This window comes from Felis catus, chromosome A3, assembly GCF_018350175.1.
Source record: "Felis catus isolate Fca126 chromosome A3, F.catus_Fca126_mat1.0, whole genome shotgun sequence".
In the NCBI taxonomy this organism is placed as follows: Eukaryota; Metazoa; Chordata; class Mammalia; order Carnivora; family Felidae; genus Felis; species Felis catus.
Genome location: NC_058370.1, coordinates 86035428 through 86056366, shown reverse-complemented (window position 1 = coordinate 86056366; position 20939 = coordinate 86035428). Strand labels below are relative to the sequence as shown.

Below are 20939 nucleotides of genomic sequence, written 5' to 3'. Positions count from 1 at the left end.
TATCCCCACCCTAGCCTCCAATTCCTGGAAATGCTTAATGAAACGTATCCACTGGGGCTTATTCTGGAGTGTACTTTTTCTTCTGAGATCCCACAGGGTTTAAATAAAGAGCCAACTCCCCTCATCCAGGCCAGGAAAAAATTTTTTCATTTGCTGCTCAGCAGTGGGTCACCAAGCCTATAATCCTTTTCTTCATTTCCTCATACTGAAAAATAATTAATTAAATACAATTCGCCATGCTCCAGCTAATGCAATGCCACAGAAGATTCAAAGTTGCCAAACAACCAGTGCTCATGCCCTAAGATCCTACAATCCATATGAGAGACAGGGCTGGCTTCCTGGACATGTGACCAGTGCAGTCACATGGCACTCACACTCAGAGCCCCATACCTTGAGTTTAATGCTTTGCAGTCACCATCTGGAAATTTTTCTTTTTGTTTTTTTGGTTTTTTTTTTTTTTTTTTGGTTTGTGTTTTATAACCAAATCCAATGGGACAATGGAGGATGCACCAGAAAGTGGTTCCACTTTCTGTCTCTTCCACCGCTGATTCCCACCTTTCTCCATCAGGTAAATGTCTTTTTTCCCTCAAATTTCAATATCTGCCTGTTGGTTTGCTACTTCTTTTTGGTTTGTGTGGAAAATCTCCCCGATACTAAAAAAAATGAGCCAAAGCCAAACATAAAAACCTCCCCTTAACTCTGCCTTCTTCATATAGGAAGCTTATTTCTCCACTTCCCTTTACATCTCTTAAAAGAATCATGTAGATTTTCTGATTCCATTTCCTCACCTCCCAGGCGCAGCTGGTGACGTTGGGACTCAGAGCAAGCAGGGCAGGGAGCCTGACCCTGAAACCTCGGATGTGCTGCAATTTGTTCAGTACTCATGTGACTTGACCTCTTTCTCCTTTTTCACTCTGATCATCTCTTCTTTTTTGAAATTCTCTTCTCAACATCTGTGACACGACTTTCTCTTATTTGCTCTCCACTTGCTCCTTCCACCACCCAAACAATTGCTTGCCTCTCTTCTTCCATCTGTCCCTTTAATGTTGGTGTTGGACCTACCCTTGATCCTCCTCCCTCTTATTTTCCCTGGAAGCTCCTCCATTCTGAACACATGAGCCACCTCTATGTGATTGAAGAACAGATCAGACCCTACCAAGCTTCAGATATGAGTTTACAAATGTGCATATTAGATGACTCCAAACCAAAACATTTTCATTAGTTCCCCAACATGCTGTGTTTCTATAACTTATATTTAGTTTCATAGCATTTTTAACTACCAGCCCATCAAGACAAGCACCTCAGCTGTCCTCAACTCTGCTTCCTCACCACCTCTCTCCCTTACACAATTGGTCCCCAGAGCCTGTAAATGCTACCTTTTCAGTGTTTCTTTTTAAAAATAATCAAAACCTTTCCCCCCTGATCATAAAAGTAACTCATAGGAAATTGTAGAGAATATGGAAAATTATCAAAGCAAATAATAGACATATCATTTTGCAATGGAGAAATAATCTTCATTAGCTTCGTACCATATTTTCTTTTAACTCTTTTTGAGCCTCTTTTGATCCATGTGTTATGTAGACGTATATCATTTTGGCTTCAAATATTTGGGGATTTTCCAGTTACCTTTCTGTTATTGATCACTAATTTAATTCCACTGTGGTCTGAGAATATGCCTTGTATGATTCTACTCTTTAAAATTGGTAAGGTGTGTTTTATGGCCCAGAATATGGTCTTTGTTGGTGAATGTTTCCTAAGAGCTTGAGAAGAATGTGTATACTGATGTTACGGAATGCAATACTCTACACATCAATTAGATGCAATTGATTGATGGTGCTGTTCAGTTCATCTATTTCCTTATTGATTTTCTGCCTGTTTGATCTGTCAATACTGAAAAAGAGGTAGTAAAGTCTAGAAGAGTGGGTTTCTTTATTTCTCATTGCATTTCTCTTAAGTTTTTAACCTCTTGTATTTTGATACTCTTTTGTTAGGTACATGTGTATCAAAGATCATATCTTCCTGAAGAATTCACCCTTTTTATCCCTGATCATGTTTTTTTGTTGCTGTTGTTATTGTTCTGACGTCAGCTTTGTCTAAAATTAATATATAAAAAAGCACCTCTGCTTTTTAAAAAAATTAACATTAGATGGTATATCTTTCTTCACCTCCTTACTTTTAACCTATCTGTGTCTTTATATTAAAATGGCTTTTTCTTTTGTATATAGCATATAGTTCGGTCTTCTTTTTATTTTTATTTATTAAATTTTAAATTCCAGTATAGTTAACATACACGGTTACAGTAGTTTCGGGTGTACAATTTAGTGACTCCACAATTCCATACATCACCCAGTGCTCATCACAAGTGCCCTCCTTAATCTCCATCACCTATTTCATCCAAGCCGCCCCCCTCCCCCACCTCTCCTCTGGCAACCATCAGTTTGTTCTCTATAGTTAAAAGTCTGTTTCTTGGCTTGTCTCTCTCTTTCTCTTTTTTCCCCTTTGTTCATTTGTTTTGTTTCTTAAATTCCGCATGTGAGTGAAATCATATGGTGTTTGTCTTTCTCTGACTGACTTATTTTGCTTAGTATGATACTCTCTAGGTCCACCTGTGCAAATCCATCCTTGCAAATGGCAAGATTTCATTCCTTTTTAAGGCTGAATAATATTCTATTATATATTATTTTATATATATATAATATATATCATATGTATATATACATACACACACATAAATATATATATATATACATATATATACATATATATGTATCAGTTGTTCTTTATCCATTCATCAATCAATGGACACTTTGGCTGCTTTCATATCTTGGTTATTGTGAATAATGCTGCTATAAACATAGGTGTGCAGTTATCCCTTTGACTTAGTGTTTTAGTATTCTTTGGGTAAATATCCAATAGTGTGGCTTTTTGAGGAAATTCCATGCTGTCTTCCACCGTGGCTGCACCAGTTTGCATTCAGTTGGGCCCTATTTTTTGATCCATTCAAACAGTCTTTGTTTTCTACTTGGTGTATTTAGATCATTCACATTTAAGGGATTATAGGTATAGCTGGACTATTATCTACCATTTTTAACTGCTAGACAATCAAGATAGGTGTGTTTTGTACTCGTTGCCCTTGGTTTTTGTTTCTTCTTTTTCACCTTCTGTTTTTAAAAACAGTTTTATTCAATAGCCTTTTTTTTAAAAGAGAAGTTTTAGGTTAACAGCAAAATTGAGCAGAAGGTACAGAGATTTCCTGTATACCCCCTGCTCCCACACATCCACAGCCTCTTCCATTATCAACATCAACACGAGTGGTGCATTTGTTACAACTGATGAACCTGCACTGACAACTCATTATCACCCAAAGTCCAGACTTGACAGTTACAGTTAGTGAGTTCAAGCCCCGCATCAGGTTCACTGCTGTCAGCACAGAGCCTGCTTTGAATCCCCTGTCCCTTTCTCTGTCTGCCCCTCCCCTGCTTGCACTCTCTCAGAAATAAACATTAAAAAAAAGAAAATGTCCCACAGTTCTTGGATATTCTCCACCATCTTTTCTTTTAGTTCTTTTCTTCTCTTCGTGTTTCATTGTTTGTTGAAAGCAGGACATAAGGTATCAGGATTTGAGGTAAATAAGCCTTTTGCATGAGGCTTTATGTTAATGTGGCTGGAGTTGGGCTCTGTTAACTGTTTGCTGTTGCTAAGATTTGCGCCTCAGGGGCTTTAAATTTCTTTAGTACCATAGTTTTTGTCCCCACCCCCCCTCACCTTTGTGTTTCTCTAAAATCTTCTTCTTAAATAGAGTCTGTGCCTTGCAGTTTTTTAAAGCTGTAATTCACTGTTGTGAAACTTGAACCCTGTTAACGAAGTAATAAGAAGTTGCAAAAGAGAAGCATTCTATAATTTGAGTCTCAGTCTTTTAGTGGGCCTGAGTCTTTGGGCTGTGACTTTCACAAGTGTTTCTTAGCCTTTTTTTTTTAAGTTTACTTATTTATTTATTGAGAGAGAGAGAGAGAGAGGAGCAGAGAGAGAGAGGGAGAGAGAGAATCCCAGGCTGGCAGCACAGAGCCCGATGTGGGGCTCGGAACTCAGAAACTGTGAGATCATGACCTGAGCCGAAGTCAAGAGTCAGACACTTAACCGACTGAGCCACCCAGGCACCCCAGGTTTTTCTTTTCTTATTTTCCTTAGATGAGATGAAACAAGAAAGCGAGAGGGCACTGGAGTTGGGTATTTGCCCTTTTCTATCTAGATGAGATAAGGCTCTGGAGAAATTTTTTTCACTGGAGATCAGGTCTTGCTGTAGAGAATGTTCTTGGCATATTTCAGAATGGTTACTTTTCCTTGCTCCCTGACAGAGAACCGAGGTGGTTTTCTTGTCTTTTCACCATGAGAACCTGGTATGGTTCCCGGAGTGAAAACCCACAGATGGTTTTGGTGTTCAGGAATTTGTCACTCTCACCCTGGTCCACACTCAGACTTCAGAAGCTTGTGAAAATTACCACTTAGATGTTCCCATCAGTTTGGCTCTGGTGGCTTCAGCTCCAGGTACTCTTATCTCAGCTGTGATTCTTTGTGTTCACCTGTCTCTTCCGATTTTGCCATGGCAGTGTGCCCAGTGACTTCAATTCTCTGATGGCTTCAAGGAAAGTTGGTTGATCTTCATTTGGCTTATTTCCTGCAAGGAGAGGAGTGGTCGCGCCTAAGCACTGTTATATGTTGGAATGAAAACCTGAAGTTGCACATTTTTTTTAAATCTGATTTTTAGTATGTGCACGCATATGTTGAACCTGTGGTATTTTTTTATAGAATTAAAACCAGTGGTATCTTTTTTTTTTTAATTTTTTTTTTCAACGTTTATTTATCTTTGGGACAGAGAGAGACAGAGCATGAGTGGGGGAGGGGCAGAGAGAGAGGGAGACACAGAATCGGAAGCAGGCTCCAGGCTCTGAGCCATCAGCCCAGAGCCCGACGCGGGGCTCGAACTCACGGACCGCGAGATCGTGACCTGGCTGAAGTCGGACGCTTAACCGACTGCGCCACCCAGGCGCCCCTTTTTTTTTTTTTTTAAATTTTTTTTTTCAACGTTTTTTATTTATTTTTTTGGGACAGAGAGAGACAGAGCATGAACGGGGGAGGGGCAGAGAGAGAGAGGGAGACACAGAATCGGAAACAGGCTCCAGGCTCTGAGCCATCAGCCCAGAGCCCGACGTGGGGCTCGAACTCACGGACCGCGAGATCGCGACCTGGCTGAAGTCGGACGCTTAACCGACTGCGCCACCCAGGCGCCCCAAAACCAGTGGTATCTTATTAAATTATCGAATTTCAGTTTCTTAATAATTAATGGTATTGAATGTTTTTTATTTATAAAAAATATTTATTTATAATAAATAGTGACCAATAAATCGACAACATTTATTGTGAACCCAGCATGTCAGCTGCTATTCCAAGTCTTTAGATGCATGACCTCCTTTAATCTTTACAGCAACCTTGTGAGGAGCCATTTTATTGCTTTTTACCTACAGATGAGGATATTGAGGTACACAGAGACCAAATAACTTGCCAAAGATCACACAGGGAGTACCTAAAAAATTGAAGTTCAGGCAGAATGTCAGAAGCCTCAACTCTTAACCATCTCCTCTTACTTTGCTCCCTCAAAGCAGGTCATTGTCCATTAAAAAAAATTACCTGTGTTCATTTTTTTCTCCTGTGGATTTGGAAAACATTTAATAAGTTGAGAATATTACCATTTGTTTCTGTTATATGTTGAATATTTCAGTTTTCAATTTGTTTTTAAATGTTGCTTATATTTTTATACTTAATGAATAGTATTTTCCTAATCAGGTTTATTGAAATAGAATTTGTAAACAGTAAAGTTTATCCTTATGACTCTATGGTTCTGTGTTCTAGCAAATGCACACAGTGGTGAACCACCAGGAAAACAAGTACAGAACATGAGCCACCCCCAAAGCTTCCTTGTGCCCTTTATAGCCAGTCTTACCCCTCATCCTTAGCCCCTGTCAACCATTCATCTGTTTCCTGCCCTTTTACTCTTATCTTTCCAAATTGTCATATAAATAGGATTAAACAGTAGGGAGCCTTTTTTTTGTTATTGCTATTTTCACTCAGTATAATGCATTTAAGATTCAACTATGTCATGTATCATTGGGTTGGTCCTTTATTATTGTTTCATTATATAAACATATCACAGTTTAACTCTCCAATCACCTGTTGAAAGGCATTTGGGTTGTTTCCTAAACTCGGTGATTACAAATCAAGCTATTACAAATATTCACCCAGAGGTTCCAATGTGCACGTATAGTTTTGCTTCCCTTGGGTAAACACCTAGAAGTGAGTTTTCTGGGTCTTATGATAATTACATCAACTTTATGAGCAATTGCCAAAGGGTTTTTCAAAGTGGTCATAATATCTTGAATTTTATTCGCTCCAAATCTTTGACAACACTTGGAATGTTCACTCTTGTTTGCTTGTTTGTGGTTTTTAGCCATTCAAAATAGGTGTATTGTGGTTTTAACTTGCATTTCCCTGATTACCAATGAGGTTAAGCATCTTTTTATATACCTATTTGCCATCTGTATACCTTCTTGGTAAACCACCATATAAATCTTTTGCCTATTTTATTTTTAAGTTTATTTATTTATTTTGAAAGAGAGAGAGAGAACCTGTGGGGGAGGGGCAGAGAGAGAAGGGGACAGGGGATCCGAAGCGGGCTCTGTGCTGACAGAAGTGAACATGATGCAGGATGGAACTCACTATGAGATCATGATCTGAGCTAAAGTCAGATGCTCAACTGACTGAGCCACCCAGGCATGTGTGAGCAGGGGAGGGGCTGAGAGAGAAGGAGGGAGAGAATCCCAAGCAGGTTCCATGCCCAGTGTGAAGCCCCACATGGGGCTCGATCCCACAACCCTGAAATCATCACGACTTGAGCCGAAATCAAGAGTCGGACACTTAACCAACTGAGCCACCCAGGTACCTTTCTTGTGGGAAAGGTTTTTTTTTAAGTTTATTTATTTATTTTTTTGAAAATAAACCACATAAGTGGGGGAGGGGCAGAGAGAAGGAGAGACAGAATCCCAAGCAGACTCTGTGACATCAGTGCAGAGCCCAATACAAGGCTGCATCTCAGGAGCTGTGAGATCATGACCTGAGCCAAGATCAAGAGTAACTGACTGAGCCACCCAGGCACCCTGGAAAGTTTTTAACTACAAATTCAATTTCTTTGATTGATATAGGCTCACTCAAGGTATTTATTTCTTCTTGAGTAAATTTTGATAGTCTGTGGTTTTTAAGAATTTTGTCTATTTCATTTAGATTGTTGACTTCATGTGATTGTTGATTTTGGACATAAAGTTGTTTGGAATATTCTCTTATTATTCTTTTAATGGGTATAAAATCAGCACTGATGTATTGATGCTCCCTTTTTATTGGTGGTATTAATAATTCATGCCTTTTTTCTCTTGAACAGTCTGGCTAGAGATTTATCGATTGATCACTTAAACCATTGGCGTTTTTCATTGATTTTTTTTCTGATTTTTCTATAATCAATTGCATTTATTTCTGTCCTTATCTTTATTATTTCTTGTTTTGTGCTTGCTTTAGGTTTAATTTGATATTTGTTTTCATGTTTCTTAGGGTAAGTACTTTGATCATTTATTTTAGGCCTTTTTTTTCCAATATGAGTATTCAGTGCTACGATTTTCTCTGTATCCACAAATTCTGATATGTTGCATATTCACTTCCTTAACTTCAAAATATTTTCTAATTTCCTTGTGACTACCTCTTTAACCCATGATTTATTTGGAAGTGGTTTTTAAAAAAAATTTTTTTCCCAACGTTTTTATTTATTTTTGGGACAGAGAGAGACAGAGCATGAACGGGGGAGGGGCAGAGAGAGAGGGAGACACAGAATCGGAAACAGGCTCCAGGCTCCGAGCCATCAGCCCAGAGCCTGACGCGGGGCTCGAACTCACGGACCGCGAGATCGTGACCTGGCTGAAGTCGGACGCTTAACCGACTGTGCCACCCAGGCGCCCCTGGAAGTGGTTTTTTAAAAAGTGTTCAGGGGCGCCTGGGTGGCTCAGTCGGTTAAGCGGCCGACTTCGCCTCAGGTCATGATCTCACGGTCTGTGAGTTCGAGCCCCGCGTCGGGCTCTGTGCTGACAGCTCAGAGCCTGGAGCCTGTTTCTGATTCTGTGTCTCCCTCTCTCTCTGACCCTCCCCCGTTCATGCTCTGTCTCTCCCTGTCTCAAAAATAAATAAACGTTAAAAAAATAAAAAATAAAAAAAATAAAAAGTGTTCAGATAATTAGGGATTTTCCAGATATCTTAGTTCCATTTATATTTAATTTAGTAAAGCTGCTTGAATTTTCAATTATTTAATAATTTACAAGTTTGAACATGTTTTACTTATGAAGATAGTTTCATAATATTGGGTAAATTTTATTGCAAGCTCACTCTGCACCAGTGACTACTGTAAGTATGTTGTGTATGAGCTCATCCATGTTCCCAAGGATGCTCTGAAGAGGCACTTTGTTCTCCTTCTGTCCTCACGAAGATTTTGAGGCACATGGTGAGAAATTAGAGAACTCGAAATTCAAATCTGGGCAAGGTGTTTTCCAAGCTTCAACTCTGTATCATCTCCTATTAATGCCCCTTCCTGTAATCAGGTTCTTTGCCCATTAAAAAACATTGCATGCATTCACTATTTTCTTTTGAATTTGTAAAAGCCGTTTATAACTTGAAACTATTACTTTTTGGAGATTTTTAATAAACATTTGGCTGTAGGGGCGCCTGGGTGGCTCAGTCGGTTGAGCGTCCGACTTCGGCTCAGGTCATGATCTCGCGGTCTGCGAGTTCGAGCCCCGCGTCGGGCTCTGGGCTGATGGCTCAGAGCCTGGAGCCTGCTTCTGATTCTGTGTTTCCCTCTCTCTCTGCCCCTCCCCCGTTCATGCTGTGTCTCTCTCTGTCTCAAAAATAAATAAACGTTAAAAAAAAATTAAAAAAAAATAAACATTTGGCTGTTTATTTAATAATAAAAATAAGAAAGGTTATTCAATCCTAAAAAAATAAACAAAGAAAATATTACTCTTTGTCTCTCATATGTGTTAAAAGTATTTTTCCTGAGTTTTAAGTGTGCCTTTAATTTTCTTTAATGTTTATTTACTTTTGAGAGAGAGAGAGACACAGAGCACAAGTGGGGGAAGGGCAGAGAGAGAGGGAGACACAGAATCCGAAGCAGGCTCCAGGCTCTGAGCTGTCAGCACAAAGCCTGAAGTGGGGCTTGAACTCATGAACTGTGAGATCATGAGCTGAGCCGAAGTCGGATGCTTAACTGACTAAGCCACCCAGGTGTCCCAAATGTGCCTTTAATTTTTTTAAATAACTAATAATCATTTATATATTATTAGTGAGGCTTATACATTATTTTCTTGTGACATATTCCAATACTTTCAGGCTTAGGAAATCTTTCGCATTGCGAAAATCAGATCAAGGTTCACCTGTATTTTCCTCTAGTTTGTTCCTTTTTCCTTTTTGTTTTTGACTTCTTTTACTATATGTTCAATGCTTGTATGTATTTAAAAAATTCACTTGGAATTAATTTTTTTTCTTATGGTAAGATCTGCATTAGCTTGCCCAAATAACTGCACCCTCATCCCAGGGCCATTTAGAATTGAAACTCTTTGCCCCCCCTAACAGCAGGTTTCCAGCCCTTTCTTAGATATGGCAAAAATGACCTGGTAATGAATTCATTGGCTGCACCATGACAAAGAATGGCCAGAGTCATCATAAAGAAAAGACTATAAAAAAGAAGGTGAGAGTTAAAGTGGATTTCAACTTACCTAAAGGTAACTAACCCAGTAAATAGGTGGAAATAAAAAGATTTACTATTTGGTTTGAACAACAAAATAGCAAGAGAAAGACATTAACTAAGGATGTGTTTAAGATACTTTCAGATATAAACGAAGGCATTAAATTTGTAAAAAAGAACAATAAATTATAAGAATAAAATTGGCAGAAATAGAACAGCATATTACTGTGGAAAAGAACAAATTAGGAACATTGCAACCATGCTGATATCGTGTTTTACATCAGCAACAGTGGGTGCCAGAAAGCAATGGGCTAACATCTTTAAAGTGCTAGAAGGAAAATACCTGTCAACCTATAACTACAATTCTAAAGTGAGAAGAAAATAAAGACATTTTCTACTGATTCAAAAGGGCACATGAGCCCCAACATTTATAGCAGCACTATCAACAATAGCCAAATTATGGAAACAGCTCAAATGTCCATTGACTGATGAATGGATAAAGAAGTGGTATATATATATATATATATATATATATATATATACATACAGTGGAATATACAGTGGAATATTACTCAGCCATCAAAAAGAATGAAATCTTGCCATTTGCAATGACATGGATGAAGCTAGAATGCATTATGCTAAGTAAAATAAGTCAGTCAGAGAAAGACAAATACCATATGATTTTACTCATGTGTAGAATTTAAGAAACAAAACGGATGAACATAGGGAAGGGAAAGAAAAATAAAACAAGATTAAAAAAGAGAGAGAGGCAAACCATAGGAAACTCTTAACCATAGATAACAAACTGAGGGTTGCTGGAGGGGAGGTGGGTGGGGGAATGGGCTAGATGGATGATGGGCATTAAGGAGGGCACTTGTGATGAGCACTGGGTGTTGTATGTAAGTGATGAATCACTAGATTCTCCTCCTGAAACCAACAATACACTATATGCTAACTTGAATTTAAATAAAATCTTGTTTTGGGGGGGGCGCCTGGGTGGCTTAGTCGGTTAAGTGTCCAACTTGTGCTCAGGTCATGATCTTGTGGTTTATGATTTCAAGTGCCACATTGGGCTCCACACAGATAGTGCAGAGCCTGCTTGGAATTCTCTCTCTTTCCCTCTGTCTCTGCCCCTCCCTTGCCTGTGCTCTCTCTTTCAAAATAAACAAACTTTTTTTAAAAGGTATTTTTAAACATAAAAAGGTATTTTTAAACATAAAAAGACAGAAAAAATTAGTATTTATTGGATCTCAATAAAAGAACTATAAAAGATATACTTAAGCCAAGAGGAAACAAACTTTGGGGGATATAAAAAATGAGAATTAGCACAAAAATTTGATTAATTTAATTATCTATTGATGGGAAACAAGTATTTTTGTGCTATTTTTTAAAGGGGAAAGGGGCACCTGGGTGGCTCAGTCGGTTAAGCATCTGACTTCGGCTCACATCATGATTTCGCAGTTGGTCGCAGTTGGTGAGTTCAAACCCTGCATCCGGCTCTGTGCTGACAGCTGGGAGCCTGGAGCCTGCTTCAGACTCCATGTCTCCCTCTCTCTGCCCCTTCTCCGCTCACAGTCTGTCTCTCTCTCTCTCTCTCTTTCAAAAATAAACATTAAAAAAAATAAAAATAAATTAATAAAGGTGAAAGTAAAATGCTGCACAAATATACCCGTATGGGGATGGAAAAATGCTCAGTAATTAGTCAAAGGTTACTGAGTTCTTGTCTTTGTTGAGAAGATGAAAATGCAGGATACCTTTTGGATTGTAAGGAATGTGATAAATGAAGTATGCATGCTAGAATATCAAAGTTAGAACGAAATAATAAAAAAGTTGAAAACTTCCAGAAATAAAAGGGAAAAAAAGAATGTGAAGTCTTTATCAATACAAAGAAGGCAGACAAAAATAGGAAGGAATGCAAGTATGTAATACCTTTGTCTGCCTCAGGTGTGGGAGCTGGCTTGATTTTGGGGGGCTTGGGAACCAGACATGGGAGAAAATTTGCAATTGTACTACAACACTGTAATCCTTCTTGCTGCCAGTATCTCAAAAAGATTTAATAAAGCAGCACGTTTTACATGCATGCCAGCTAACCAGCCAGGGTAGGGGAACTCCAGTAAAGTCGGTAACCCCCCAAATGCCCAATGTCTGCTTTTGAAAAACCTGTTACTTTAAGCAGCTAGTTAGGAAGTGATTCCAGCTGTAGAACAGGAACATCATTTACGTTATTTCTCTGCTGACCATAGTGATTCTCAATATTTAACAGTTTTGTCATTTATAGGTACTGTTTTTGTATTTCCCCGCCTTCTGAATTAATGATTCTACCGTAACACTAGCCAAATATTTTTTTATCTTGGCATTATAAAAATTACACATATCCAACTTTATTCTATTTTTTTTTAATTTGAGAAATTTCCAGTGCATTTCAGGATAACTAGAGATATATAACACAGTTTTTATGGAGTTTTGGGCAATGCTACATGTAAAAATTTGGCTAATCCTGGTAATTGGGCAGAGTGCTATCTGAATCTTGTTTCTCATGAATCTCTGGAAATTGGGACCAACTTCAAAAGGGAGAAGAAATAAGGTCATAGCCCCCCCCCCCCCCCCCCAGCCAGTGTTCAACTCTTGTCTTATGTCCAGTCTTTGGGCAGAAGAATTCAAAATGCAGGGCAGACCTGAAAAGACATTGAAGATTCTTAAGGGAGGACTTTAACATTAGGGCAGATAGTAGGACTGTGTCCTTGTATGTCTATACGATGTTGGTGTAGAACAAGCATCCTGTAATATTTTTAAAGGGTGGAAATTGAAATCTTAACTGCAACATAATGCAGATAAGCAAGGAATATTTACTGAGTGACCAAGTGGTAAATTTTCACTACTGACTAATGAACTTTATTGATAGCAGGTTATGTGACTGGGTCTCAATCCTGATAAAGGTGTTTGCTGGGGTGTGTCAGATATATGGACATGGCCTTTTCCAAATTAATTGTTCTGGAAAGAGATGTCCACACCTTAAAGCTAATATAAAGGGTGGAAGTTGCACCGGTAGCCTCACTTGCTTGGGCACCTTCTTCCCATCAGGCAAAATGAAAATCCTCGTGAGTATTTGTTTATGCTTCTTTATACTCTTGTGGTGGCTCTTGCAGAGAATGTTCAAATTCAATGTGCCTTCGATTTCAGAAGACTTAGATGAACACTGTGCATGCTTCTAAGCTCCTATGATTGAATTAAATAGTGTCTTTGGCAGCGATAGTGTTGAATATTAAGTCACATATTTACTTGTCCATCGTCTATTTTCTGAGATGTTTATTTAAAAATGCAAGGAAAGAATTTGGAAATATCTAGAGAACTTTAATTTGGAGAATTTTAAATAATTATGAGCTTGGGAAGATTGTAGGCATTTTAGGACAGCAGCATTTACTATTTAAAAAAGAAGTGGTAATTAAAAAAAAAGATAATAGCTGTCATTTTTCTAAGTGCATACTAGGTCCTATGCTACACACTTCACATAAATACTTTGATCTATTCACTCCACAACTCTGTGAGTTGAGTAGTATTACCCCATTCCACAGATGAGGAAACCGAGGCACAGAGGAATGTGATTTTCCCATGCCAGTAAATGTGAGGTTTAGACTTGAAATGTACCCCTCTCAGACCCCACTGGCAGGAACATTCCTGCTGTGACCACCTCTCCTCCTGCCAATCCCAGCCCTGGTCTCAGTCTCCCATGGTCCCACACTGCTGTGCTCCATGAACAGAGGACTGTGTTTCGATCCAGAAGGTAACTCTTTCCCCAGTCATGTATCCCCTATTCTCATTTAGTTGTTGAGGGAAAAAGCAAAATGATAAGTTCCTCCCCGTCAAGTGTTCAAGATCGTTGACTTAAAAAGTTCCCTCTCCCCAGGTGTCTCTTGATTTTCCAAGAGGAGATCTATCACCGAAACAAAGCTGTAACCGTGGTGTATTAATCATGATGTTGATTGGGTGGTTATTTGGGGGCAGGGGACACTTTTTGAGCTTTCTCTAATTATATCACTATGGTGGTCAGTCCTCCACCCATCTGTTCAAACCTCTGTAGACCCATTATATAGTATCCAGAGGAGCGTCAAAGGTTTCTAGAGCTGGCCTGGAGTCAGAGAAGGTATGTGGCTATGCAGGTAGGCAGGTTGGATATCTCCACACAGGTTTTCGTCAGACACTTCACCCCCAGTCATCAGAAGAGAAATGTTATTGGTGATTGTTAGGGGAGTAGAAAAGTCCTACTGATGGTTCTTAAAAATATCTGCTTCCCTGCAGATTCCCTTCATAAGTGGTTTGCAATGAAAGTGCCATACACTGTGATGTTCAGAAAAGAGAGCACAAAACTGGGATCAACATGTTGGATAACTCTTAACATAACTACAGCAAAATTTCAGAACTGCCTCCCTCAGTGTCAGTCTCAGCCGGTTAACCTAACATTTATTTGTCTGATGGCATCACTAAGATGAATATAGAACTTTCCTTAATGTCAGCCTCAAAAATTAACCGTGCCTCCAAGCACCCTATTGTCATGTTTTCCTTGGGAATCCATTGTATTTCTGTCACCCATGAATCCATTTTAAATCTATTTTACCCTCTCAACCCCAAGGAATTAAATAATTCTTTTTTTAACCAGAAAACACAACTTGACTCCTATAATCCAAATCTAGTGTGGATCACACCAGGGTATTCCCATAGTAAAATAAATCCTTCCTCACTATTCACCTGCTCCAAGTTGTTCTTGGTGTAAGAACATATGCTACCTAGAAGATTATAATGTTGGGAAGGGTTGGGAATTGGGTATTAAAGGTAGAATCTTATGTTTGACAAATAGCATGAACTCTATAAATGTCTGTCAAATGAGTGAATGCGTTTTCACATTTTGGAAATGTACTGTTGACCATTCATGACCACCCACTTGTGTCTCTAGGTGTGAGATACTATGTGAGATACTTGTATTTGTCCTGTCCAGTGTCTCCTTATGTCTTTGCCCTCAGTGGAATGGATGCAACTGGTCTGTTTTTCAGGTGGTATGCCTGGTGCTGGCCATCTTTGGGACACAATCTCATGGATATGATGTAAGTTGGTTCATTATGGACTTTATATCTTGGAGATATTGGGAGAGGAAAAGGAAGATACAAGATAATCTGAAGGACAGGAGAGAGCCCTGTTTGGGATGGAATCCCAGAAATACCCAATAGTGCAATCAATAAGGTTGGTTATTTCTAACTGGAATGCCTTCAAAAATGCAACCCATTGCTGTAAAATGTGGTCAATTTCATTTCTCCTGTGATGTCATTACTTCTCCCGTATATAACATAGTGAACTATGAAGAAGAGCCTCACATTCTTATTTAAGCATGGGCTTTTAGTATAGGATGCCAGGGAAGAGGTTTCAGGCTTCGATCTCCCATTCACAGCAAGTGGATGACTTTATTTTACCTGGTGGGTTGCCTTTCCAATGCATATGATTTACGGAGAAACCATTATGTCTTTGTTGTTAATCTAGGTTTATAACATCATCAACCCAAACAATAATGGCGGCAATCTTCAGGAGACAGTGACAGTTGACAATGAAAACAATTTCGCCATCATTAACATCCATGCAGGATCATGCTCCTCTACCACGGTTTTTGACTATAAACATGTAAGCAGCAAGGGAATTTTTGCATTCCCCAAGACTGGGTTTCTCAAGGATGATGGGGTAGCCATTTCCTATGCATCTGAATTCCAAGAACTATACTGGCAATGCTTTCAGAATTTTCTGACTTCTCCTTTTCCCTTTAGATAACCAAGCGATTGATGGAAAAACAAACAAAACCATTTCTAAAAAAAAAAGTGTGACAGGAAAATACACACTTGTTTGACCTTTTCAGGTGGAAATTGGAAGCATAATGATATTGTCTCACTACAGGCTCAGAAAGTGCCTAGAAGGGTGACCAAGCCCAAAGCAAGCCCTGGCACACTCAAAAATATTCATTGAATGAATAAATGAATGACTTAGGGCTTCTAATACAGACACTTATGCAGAAAAAGAATGATTATAGAATAAACCATCACAGAATAGCAGAAATCCGGAACAACTGTACACATTTAACTATGTAAGTAGGATATGCAATAAATCATACTTCTTCGGGAAGAAGGAAAGCATGTTAACCAACAACTCCAAACTATTTTCAAGTTTCAGTTGCTGGTATTAACAACAAGTCTCAAACGTGCTCAGAAAGGTTATTCGGTCCTTTATTTATTTGTTTGTTTGTTTTCCATTTGTACCACCTGACTAGGGACCTGCAGGAGAGAGCTATGTGCTGTGGTTGTAGTCCCTGTGACCGACCATTTGAACACGCTTTCCTTCTCCTTTTCTTGTAGAAACTTCCTTACATTCCTCCCCCTCATCGGCGTTGGGAGTTCTAGGACACATTTGAAAGTATAGAATCTTTGGAAGATACAGTTTTAAAGGAAGCTGTACTGAAGTTGTTTTTAAAAACAGATTTCAAGGAAATCCCCAAAAGGTCTTTAAAAAAAAAAAAAGAGTGGTAAAGACTTGGTTTAAGCCTTTTCAACTGTCATCAGGCTTTGCCTCAGTCTATTTTTGAATTTTAGGAACTGTCAGTTTGTGAGAATTGAAAAATAGGAACTAGAAGAATTTGTTTTTTTTTTTTAATTTTTTTTTCAACATTTATTGATTTTTGGGACAGAGAGAGACAGAGCATGAGCGGGGGAGGGGCAGAGAGAGAGGGAGACACAGATTCGGAAACAGGCTCCAGGCTCTGAGCCATCAGCCCAGAGCCCGACGCGGGGCTCGAACTCACGGACCGCGAGATCGTGACCTGGCTGAAGTCGGACGCTTAACCGACTGCGCCACCCAGGCGCCCCAAGAATTTGTTTTTTTAATTACTTACAGCCTCACAGACTGTATAATTATTTGGAACTCCATAGAGAGAATTCCATGCAGGATGAAGCTTAGATGGCTTCCAGTTCCTTCTGGCTCCACGGGCCCCACCCACCACTGCTGTTTTCATCCTACCTTCCTCCAGCTCATACCTGTCCCACCAGCTTGGGTCTGAGGTGGAGAAAGGATGGAGAGAAGACAGTGAAGGAGGGGAGAATAGACGAAGCATGTGTGTGTGTGTTAGCGGTAAGTTATGTCAAGGACAGCAGCGCTGTCCAGTAGAAATTTCTACGATGGTGGAAATGTCCTGTATCTACATTTTCCAGTAGAGAAGCTACTGGGTGCTTGTGGTTACTGAGCACGTGAGATATGTGACAGAGGAAATAGGTTTTAAATTTTCTTTAACTTGAATTTAAATTTAAATAGCACATGTGGCTAGTAATGAACATATTGGAAAGCACAGTTCTAAAGAATACTGAATTTACTCCAAATTGAGGAAAAGGCAGAACAACATCAACAGAAAGAGACAGAGAGTTGCTTCTTCTTTTTTAAAAAAAAATATGTATTTATTTTTGAGAGAGAGAGAGAGCACAAGCAGGGGAGGGACGGGGGTAGGAGGGGGTCAGAGGATCCGAAGGGGGCTCTGCACTGACAACAGGGAGCCCATTGTGGGGCTCGAACTCACAAACTGTGAGATCATGACCTGAGCTGAAGTCAGACGCACAACGGACTGAGCCACCCAGGCTTCCGGAGAGCTGATGCTTCTTAATTGTTAAACCCAAACTACAGGCCCTCGTTGCAAAGCATGACTAGTGGGGTGCACAATTTTAGAGATAGAAAGGGCAAGGGAAAAAACAAAACTACCGTGTAAAAGAAGTCATGGCTGGAATGGATTGCAGATTGAAAAGCAGTCACTGGCACTCATTGTTCAAGCTCAAGGCTCAAATGCCATCCCCACCAGTTCAGAACCCAGGGAACCAGGAAGGCCAGTAACTGTGCTCTTTCTGTCCTAGCGCTACATCGCATCCAGGGTGCTCTCCCGAAGAGCCTGCTACATCCTGGACATGAAACATAAAGCCATCCCTGCTCTGGAGCAACTAAAACGATACATCTATGAGAGGAAGGTAACTCTGCGGTACCCTTGCATATTTCCTGTTCTTGAGCAGGGGAAAACTGGTACCTGTACAGGAACAAAGAGAGTAAGGGGGAAGATCATGATATATATCTTACCATGGTTATGTACTTTCCACCTGTTAAAGTGTTTTCACATTTATTGTTTTTGGGAGCAGGAGTGCATCTCTTAGCTTGATTTTTTTTTTTAAGGTTATTTATTTATTCTGAGAGAGAGAGAGCAAGGGAAGGGCAGAGAATAAGGGGGAGAGAGAGAATCACAAGCAGGCTCCATGCTGTCAGCACTGAGCCCGATGCTGGACTGGAGCTCACAAACCATGAGATCATGACCTGAGCTGAAATCAAGAGTTGGAAGTTTAATCCACTGAGCCCCCCGGGCACCCCTCTTAGCTTGACTTCTATCATACAGCCCCTGATACAAGAGCCTATAATAAATTCCAGTGTTTTTGTAGAAAGGACTGAACAGCAGGACTCTCAGAAATAGTGATTGGCAGAAAAATGAGTGAAGTTATAATATCCAACAACATGAAGGTGCAAAGAAACAATACAGGGTAGTGAGAATAAGCAAACCCTACACAAGGCTAGGAACCTGGTGTTTAATTCTCCCTCTCTAATTTCCCATCTGTGCTACCTTTGTCGTGGGATTTACCCTCTCTGGGTTTTATTGTCACCGGCAGTAAAATAACATTGGTAATAACGAGGTCCCTCTGCAGACTAAGTGCTTGGAAAGTGATGGTGTCTTGAGATTCCCGACCGCCTTCTGCTTAATTAAACGAAAAAGAAAAAGTCAGTTTAGCATAAGGCACACATGATGATGTCAGCTTACTTTATCCTATCCTCTCCTACCATACTACTGTAGGCTCTGAAAAACATGTACTCGGACAAATACATCTGGGTCAAGTACAGCCCACTGCAGTCTCTGATCACTCACGTAGACTGGTTCCTGTTCGGCTCCCCCATCAAGCAGCTCTGCAGTCATGTCCCCCTGTATAAGGGAGAAGTGGTGGAGAAGACACGTGAGTACCAATAAATTAATCCTTCATCACGTATTTTCTGAAAGCTCCAATGTGCGGGGCGCTCTGCTAGGTGTTGTGTGAAATGCAAATCAACGTGGAACATGACCCAATTCGGTTTACTTTGGGAATTTCATACCCCTGCCATGTGTGGAAATTGTGCTAAATGTTAGGGAGATGCAGAAACGAATACAACTCTGCCCCTAAGGAACACATAGTCTGGTGGAGAAGTTGATGGGTTAACATAGAGGATGAAATTTAAAAATGTCCTGGGTGCCAAGGAAAAACTATTGTATTCTCTAATATGAGGCATGGTGACCAGAGTCAGTAAAACAGTACTGTATACTTGGAAGTTGCTGAGAGTAGATCTTCAGCATTCTTACCACACACACATACAAACAAGTTACTTATGTTAACTCTGTGAGGTGATGGATGTGTTATCTTGATCTTGGTGATCATTCTACAATATGCATGTATATCAAATCATCACCTTGTACACTTTAAATGCATGCAAATACATTTGTCAATTATTCTTCAAAAAAGTTTTAAAAAAACATTTAGGAATCTAGGATAGTCTTAGAAACTAGTCTTAGGAAGAGCAAGCAGAGTGCACTGACCAACAGGTAGAAAGCCCTGATTCATCCAGGTAACCAGTCATTACTAGCATTTTATACAAAGTTTCCAAACACAGGAGAGTGGCCAGAGGGAAAGGGAGGCCAGGCCACAGATGGAGAACGCAAAAAGGTAAACTCCCCAGAACAGTAGAAGGTAGAGAAAAAAGACAATAATTAGCATTTATTACATTTTTACTCTCCAGGAAAAAAAACTTAAGACATTTTTCTTTTGGTAGGGTCATTAGTACTCATAAGTAAAAGCACACAGGTCACCAATGCAGAATGTCACAGCATCAATCAAAGAGAGCCAAACAGCACTTCTAGGAATTGTCAGTCTTCTTTAAGTTAAGCTATTACTATCCTTTGCAATACAAGGATAGCTAAAAACTTGGGGATCATGAAAATACATGTATAGCCCCACCCCCGGTCAAAACATTAACAAAAAGGCATTGGTTTGCTGCACTCTAATAATATATTTCTTAGTGCTCTTTCTTTAAAAATGTCTCCCTTTTTCAGATGACATCCGTGCGAAAGCCTGCACAAAGACCGGATTCCTGGGTATCCTTGGAATCTCCATCTGCGCGGCCACTGACGCTTAGGCACCGAGCCCACTGGCGTCATCTTTTCAAAGACACAGCCCCTTGGTTTCCACTCAGCAGCCAAATTAAGCTCTTTCCCAACACCCCAAATAATGTTGAGACTCAGTAGTAAAACATAAATCCTATATTTCCAGATATATGGGTGTTTGCTTTTTTTTGTAAACAGCAACGGGAAGCCAAACAATGTTGATGTCAACCTACAGAAGGAAAGAATTTGCCAGAACTTCAAGTGAAGCACAAAAGGTGCGAAAGCTCCCAGATAATAACGCTGAGTCATTGCAGGCTGGTCTGCTGGGTGCAAGTGTACGTCTTGTCTCTGCCCACCAGACCAGCCACCCATCTGTCCACCAAAAAGAAGGGAGTTAAGAGTACACTTATACTGATGAGTACTGGGGAATGTATAGAATTGTTGAATCAATACACTGTACACATGAAGCTGGTATAACACTGTATGTTAATTGTACTTGAATAAAAAAATAAGAAAACAAAATATTCATTAAAAATACCAAAAAACAACCACTTGCACAGGCCGCAGGAGGCAGCGGCCTCCACCCTGGGAAGGGGGTGGGTTTGCCGTACTGTTAACAAACGGCTTGACCACTCAGGTGAGGGAAACCATCCCCCATGACAAGGCACCCAGCTTGGAGGGCCATTCACGTGCCTTTCAGAAAATGCCTTTTAGCTCATCAAAACGCTAGACTCGACCTTAATAAATACTATTATAATATATTTGGTCTTAGAGTGAGGGGAGAGGTCGTGGGGAACACCCATCACCCAGTGAAAGATGAACCTTACTGAAAATCTTGACAGGAGTGAGAAACTGGGAATGCCAAGTCAAGATATG

General features: G+C 39.9%; 1 protein-coding gene across 1 annotated transcript in view; it reads left to right on the top strand.

The window, feature by feature from the left end:
* The window catches only part of GKN2 (gastrokine 2), a 66166-nt gene extending 45936 nt beyond the window's left edge, over positions 1-20230 (top strand). The window contains exons 3-7 of the mRNA XM_019827321.3: positions 14875-14925; positions 15356-15493; positions 17752-17862; positions 18729-18885; positions 20013-20230. Coding sequence (XP_019682880.1) covers positions 14875-14925; positions 15356-15493; positions 17752-17862; positions 18729-18885; positions 20013-20095 — 540 coding nt within the window. The 3' untranslated portion in view covers positions 20096-20230. The remainder of the gene's footprint in view (positions 1-14874; positions 14926-15355; positions 15494-17751; positions 17863-18728; positions 18886-20012) is intronic.
* The last annotated feature ends 709 nt before the right edge of the window (positions 20231-20939 follow it).